The 6,644-nt window shown below is 58.7% G+C and overlaps 1 protein-coding gene across 1 annotated transcript; it reads left to right on the top strand.

Moving 5' to 3' along the window:
• Positions 1-691: 691 nt before the first annotated feature.
• OSM (oncostatin M) lies at positions 692-5,173 on the top strand. Its single transcript, XM_001136178.7, has 3 exons — positions 692-1,248; positions 2,856-2,998; positions 3,536-5,173. Exons 1-3 carry the CDS (start codon positions 1,215-1,217, stop codon positions 4,115-4,117), a joined length of 759 nt encoding a protein of 252 aa, XP_001136178.1. The 5' UTR covers positions 692-1,214; the 3' UTR covers positions 4,118-5,173.
• Positions 5,174-6,644: the final 1,471 nt, after the last annotated feature.

Genomic DNA, 6,644 nt, shown 5'->3' with positions numbered 1-6,644 from the left:
AGGCAGGGTCTATAGGCCTGGGCCAGCCTCTTGGCCTCCCTGTCTGCCTTCGCCCAGGCCTCAGTTTACCCCACAGTAAAGTAGCAGTTTGACTAGGGAGGCGCTGTTCCCAGGGCCCTTTCGCAGAGGACCAACCTAAGATCGCTATCTTTCAGAGAAAGTGAAACCTGGTCTCCAACTGTCAAGGCGGCAACTCCCCCTCCCCGGCTTCCCCTCTGAGCTCACAGCTTCCCCATCTCCTCCTTCCCCCATCCCGCCCCCTCGACAGCTAATACTTGGAATCAGACCTTCATCTTTGCTTTTTCCTTCAGAGGTCTTTTCCTTTTATGTCCATGATGGCAGCAACCCTGTGAGGTGGGCTGGGAAAGGCTTTTCTCCTCCTCATTTTATAGTTGTGGGTCTCTGAGGCCCAGAGAGGTTAAGTGACTTGCCTCAGGTCACACAGCACCTCAGCAGGCTTGAACCCTGGCCTCCTGTTTCTCTTGCTCCAAGTGTCCAGTTCTCCCCAGTGGAGCCTGCCTACAGAGACAAGGCCTGGCTTTGGGGAGTGGGCCTGGCAGAGGGTGCACGATGGGGGAAAGGAGACCGTCGGGAGCCGGGCTGGGGGATGCTGGTCCTGGGGCCTGAACCACAATCTCGGGGCTGCCAGCCTGCGTCTGGCTCTGTGCCCAGAGCCCGGTGGTTTCCGCTCACAGATGTCCCAACAGCCCCGGCGAGAGGGCAGGAAGGGCACTCAAGAAGGAAGATGTCTCGCTCCCCTCAGCCCCCAACCACCGTGTCCTGCGAGGCCAATGGCTCCTGGGCCGAGACTGGCCTGGGGCCTCCAGAGGCCCAGCTCGAAGTCCCTCCTGCCCATCCCTGGCCCAGTTCCCCGAAGATGGCATGGACCCTTTTCCTCCCCACTCACCCCAGGAAGGCTGAGGCTGCGGTTTACATCATCCTTGGGCGTAGGGCTGACCTCGAAGAACGAATTCGAAGAAAACAGGAGGAGGAGCGGGCATACACCGCGCCCTGCGCCCATTGGCCGCCCGTGGAAATTTTGGTTTTTGGGGTCATGTTCCCAGAAGGCCTGCCCTCCCCCCTCCCCATCCCCACCCACCTCATGAGGTGTTGGCCAATCGCCCCAGCGGGCATAAAGTGGCTGCCAGCCTGCAGGGCTCCCAGCCGAGAGGTGTCACCCCCAGCGGGCGCGGGCCGGAGCACGGGCACCCAGCATGGGGGTACTGCTCACACAGAGGACACTGCTCAGTAAGTACTTCCTTCCTCCCCGCCAGAACCCGCCTGCTGGGTCTGCCCACGGGTGCCGGTGGGGAGCAGAGGCACCCTCTGCCCTCCGGGAACTGGGGAGGCCAGGCGCCAGGCAGAAGGATGCTGAGAAGGGGAGAGAGCCAGGAGGTCAGGCAGAGAGAGTGGTCCACTGAGAACCTGGCATCTCCACAGGTAGAGAAGGGGCATCCCTGGAAGGCTTCCAGGGGGAGGTGATGTCAAGATGTAGAGGCAACTCTGGGAACCAGGGGGTGAGAGAATAGGATGGGCAAAGAGGCTGGGCAGGAGAGGGAGGCTCAGAAGCTGGGCAGGGAAGTGGTGTGAGGTGTGGAGGGGTTGTGGGGCCTCCAGCTTGCCCGGGATGAATAGAAAGTCAGCCAGGCCTGGGGGCCCCAGAGCCCACACAATCACACAGCACGCACAGCCACACCCACATGGCCACATGCGCACACAGCCATATGACGTCATCTACAGCCCTGGATCTCACCAGCCCAGGAACCCCCACATGCAGACCAGAGTCCCCACGGTGAACGGAACAGGTCTCCCTCACGCCGCACACAGCCCCAGATGCACAGCCACACAGAAACCCCAGTCCCACGTGCGCTGCCACAGGCACAGGCCCCTGCCAGAGCCCGGCAGCAGATACCTGGGGAGGCGGCGAGGGTGCCGTGGGGTCGCTAAGCCTGGGTGCCTGGCCCCTTGGCCCTCCCGAACAGCCTTCCCCAAAGAGCCGGATGGTTCTTAGGACGGGAACGATGGTGTCACTGCCTTCCGGGCCATTGCGCCATAGGCCCCTTCCGACCACGTGGCTGCCGGTGGCCCGTTGGGGGTGGTGGTGAGCGGTAACTGTACCCGCCCCCAACACCTTCTGACAGGCTCACAGCATCCCTGGTGGGCCTGACAGAAGGAGCCACTTATGGAGAGAGGAGGGAGGCATGAGAGGTCAGGGGAGAGCCCTGGCCTTGTGTGACCTGAGTAGGACCTTCTCCTGAGACTTGGTTTACCTGTCAGGAAAGGGGGGACATGGACTGAAAGGTCTTCCACATCTGTTCCAGGCTGCACCTCTGGTTGAAAAGGCAGCCTCTCCTGGTTCTAGACAGAGCTGAGGGCACAAGCTGCTCCCGGGCTGTCTGCCCTGAAGCCCTCTCAGGCCCATCTACCTGGATGGCCAGAGCAGCTGACAAGGCAGGTCCTAGGGCAGTGGCCGGTCTTTAGCCCAGTGGTCTTGCAGGGAGCCAGTCTCACCTTGCAGAGAGTCAGCTCCCGAGGTTAGAACCGTGCTGTAGGCAGGACTGGGATCCGGCCAGGCACTGCAGCCTTTGCTCAAAGACCTACTTGGTAAATCGCAGCCACTGTCTCAGTCCCTCCCACTGCTTGCTGTGTCAGGCCCTGGGCAGTGACTTACTGGGGAGATGATGGTGGCCTTGGTGGGCACACACCGTGCCACACAGTGCCCAGGCCCCGCCCTCCACTACACAAAGTCTGGGATGAAGGAGGCACCTTTCAAGGCCCTCTTGAACCCCCTCCCCGAGGCTCCCATCTGTGGCTTTCCTCACCAAGTCAGGTGACACCCCTCTTCTCTGCCTTAGGTCTGGTCCTTGCACTCCTGTTTCCAAGCATGGCGAGCATGGCGGCTATAGGCAGCTGCTCGAAAGAGTACCGCGTGCTCCTTGGCCAGCTCCAGAAGCAGACAGATCTCATGCAGGACACCAGCAGACTCCTGGACCCCTATGTAAGCACCTGGGCCCTTGTGGCATCTGAGTCTCAGAGAACTATGGGGTTAGGAAGGGAGTGAGAAGCAGGGAGGACAGGCCTAGCCCCACTCCATATGGCCAGGTGGGGGAACTGAGTCGCTATGTTATTCCAGCCTTAACCCTGAGGAGCTAAGGCTGGCCCTCCAGCTTTCCTAGCTCTGTGGTCCCGGGGCGGGACTCCGGACACCATCACCGTGCTCACCCGCTTACTCAGTGTGTTTCCTGCACACCTACCAGGCTCTGGTCTAGGCACTGGGACGTAGCAGTGAGCAAGACAGAGTCCAGCCCTCTTGAAGCTCTTCATTCCCCACGGGCATCCCACCAGGCCCCCAACATCACTCCGACCTTGCCTGCAGTGATCTTGGGGTCCTCTTCCCTCTCGGGCCTCAGTTTCCGGATCTGTCCAGTGGGAGATTGGATTGGGGTGCATGAGGTCTAGCATTTCAAGGCTGACTTGTCTGTGAGTGTGGTCCGGATCCTCAGCATTCACCCTGTGATCCTCCTGTTCCCGCCAGATACGTATCCAAGGCCTGGATGTTCCTAAACTGAGAGAGCACTGCAGGGAGCGCCCCGGGGCCTTCCCCAGTGAGGAGACCCTGAAGGGGCTGGGCAGGCGGGGCTTCCTGCAGACCCTCAATGCCACACTGGGCTGCGTCCTGCACAGACTGGCCGACTTAGAGCAGCGCCTCCCCAAGGCCCAGGATTTGGAGAGGTCTGGGCTGAACATCGAGGACTTGGAGAAGCTGCAGATGGCGAGGCCGAACATCCTCGGGCTCAGGAACAACATCTACTGCATGGCCCAGCTGCTGGACAACTCAGACACGGCTGAGCCCACGAAGGCTGGCCGGGGGGCCTCTCAGCCGCCCACCCCCACCCCTGCCTCGGATGCTTTTCAGCGCAAGCTGGAGGGCTGCAGGTTCCTGCATGGCTACCATCGCTTCATGCACTCAGTGGGGCGGGTCTTCAGCAAGTGGGGGGAGAGCCCGAACCGGAGCCGGAGACACAGCCCCCACCAGGCCCTGAGGAAGGGGGTGCGCAGGACCAGACCCTCCAGGAAAGGCAAGAGACTCATGCCCAGGGGACAGCTGCCCCGGTAGCCTCGAGAGCACCCCTTGCCGGTGAAGGATGCGGCAGGTGCTCTGTGGATGAGAGGAACCATCGCAGGATGACAGCTCCCGGGTCCCCAAACCTCTTCCCCTCTGCTACTAGCCACTGAGAAGTGCACTTTAAGAGGTGGGAGCTGGGCAGACCCCTCTACCTCCTCCAGGCTGGGAGACAGAGTCAGGCTGTTGCGCCCCCACCTCAGCCCCAAGTTCCCCAGGCCCAGTGGGGTGGCCGGGCGGGCCACGCGGGACCGACTTTCCATTGATTCAGGGGTCTGATGACACAGGCTGACTCATGGCCGGGCTGACTGCCCCCCTGCCTTGCTCCCCGAGGCCTGCCGGTCCTTCCCTCTCATGACTTGCAGGGCCGTTGCCCCCAGACTTCCTCCTTTCCGTGGTTCTGAAGGGGAGGTCACAGCCTGAGCTGGCCTCCTATGCCTCATCATGTCCCAAACCAGACACCTGGATGTCTGGGTGACCTCACTTTAGGCAGCTGTAACAGCGGCAGGGTGTCCCAGGAGCCCTGATCCGGGGGTCCAGGGAATGGAGCTCAGGTCCCAGGCCAGCCCCGAAGTCGCCACGTGGCCTGGGGCAGGTCACTTTACCTCTGTGGACCTGTTTTCTCTTTGTGAAGCTAGGGAGTTAGAGGCTGTACAAGGCCCCCACTGCCTGTCGGTTGCTTGGATTCCCTGACGTAAGGTGGATATTAAAAATCTGTAAATCAGGACAGGTGGTGCAAATGGCGCTGGGAGGTGTACACGGAGGTCTCTGTAAAAGCAGACCCACCTCCCAGCGCCGGGAAGCCCCAGTCTTGGGTCCTCGCTGCTGGCTGCTCCCCCTGGTGGTGGATCCTGGAATTTTCTCACGCAGGAGCCATTGCTCTCCTAGAGGGGGTCTCAGAAACTGCGAGGCCAGTTCCTTGGAGGGACATGACTAATTTATCGATTTTTATCAATTTTTATCAGTTTTATATTTATAAGGCTTATTTATGATGTATATTTAATGTTAATATTGTGCAAACTTATATTTAAAACTTGCCTGGTTTCTAAACCCTCTGTGTCTCTCGGTTGTCTTGGAAAGGATTTGGGGTGGTGGAAGGGCAGCCTCTTAGAGAGAGGAGGGACCTTCGTGGCAAGGCCAAAAGCGTCCATGCTCTGGGGATGGGCTGGAGGTCCTTGCTGTGCCTAGGAAGGGAAGTCACATGCCCCAGCCGCCGGGGGCTGTGACTGTGGTGGGGTGGGGTGTCAAACTCAGATGAGGCATTGGTTATGGCCAAATGGGGCTCCCTTGACACATTGGGGATGAGGGGTGTCAAGACGTGGCAGCAAGAGGGGAGGAAGAAAGGCTTGAGTGTGTGGGCTGCTTCTGGGCCCCCATGGGTGTGTGGCTGAGGTCTGTGTGCTGATGGACGTTGCATGCTGATGTGTGTTATATACCAATGTGTGTTGCATGTGTATTTCTCTTACCTCATTTTGAAGCCTGGATGTCAGTGTCCTAATGGAGGCATATGTCTGTATCTGTATTTATGAATGCTTGTAGGCATGGATATCTGGGTGCGTCTCTGCATGCATGTCTGTGCATGTGCAAGCTTAGGTATGTGCCAGCGTGTCCTCTCATATGTGTGTATGTTCCTGGATCACCCTGGGGGACATGGGCACATCCGGCGCCTGGAACATGGAAGGTGCTCTAGGCATTTGTGGAATAAATCAAAGAGTGAGTTCACAGTTACACCCCTGCCACCAGCATCCTGCCTCATGTGGAGTGAGCATGCAGCAGACACGAGGAATGGCTGTGTGCAGAAGAATGAAGAGACCTGGCTGGGCTTGAAATCCTGTCTCAGCCCCGTTCCATCTCTCTGGGTGACCTTGAGAAAATTCCTTCACATCTCTGAGCCTTTGTTTCCTCATCTGTGGAATGAACAAAAGAATAACAGATCCTGCCTTAGACAAGGCCAGTGACCTGGTTTGTGCTTAAAACTGCTTCCTGAAGTGCCCAAGGGGTTAGGGTTTCCATCTGACTCGCAGAAAACTGGGCTCCCCCCGAATGCCCAGGTGAGCACGTATAGGCTGAAAACATGCTGAGGCAAGGGCTCCCAGAGGCAGGTGAGCTTGACTTGGATCGGTCCCTGGCTACCCCCACTTCCTGAAATGGCAAATAGAGCTGGGGATGGGATGGGAACAGGAGGACTTGACATCAGGGTGGAGGAGAACCAGTGCAGAACTCCCTGCAATAGACATGATACATTTTGCAGATGAGAAGACTGAGGCTCAGAGAGTCTGAGTGGCCTGCCCACATCCTCAGACCAAATTAACTGGGGATAGGCACAGTTTGAATTCAGGGCCGTGGGACTCCCAGGCGGGTGCATCTTCCTGGTGCCCCTCTTCCTCTGTAACTTGGCTGACAATTTCATGAATTCCTGAAGGCACAGAGCTCCAGGGCAAGGGGCAGACAGACAATAGACAGGCACAAGGACCAACAGGAGCATCTGCGATTGCAGGATGAGCTCAGCAAAAATAAAGCA

The sequence above is a fragment of the Pan troglodytes genome, chromosome 23 (genome assembly GCF_028858775.2).
Source record: "Pan troglodytes isolate AG18354 chromosome 23, NHGRI_mPanTro3-v2.0_pri, whole genome shotgun sequence".
NCBI lineage: Eukaryota > Metazoa > Chordata > Mammalia > Primates > Hominidae > Pan > Pan troglodytes.
The sequence above is the reverse complement of the archived record's forward strand: the minus strand, read 5'-3'. Positions and strand labels throughout refer to the sequence as shown.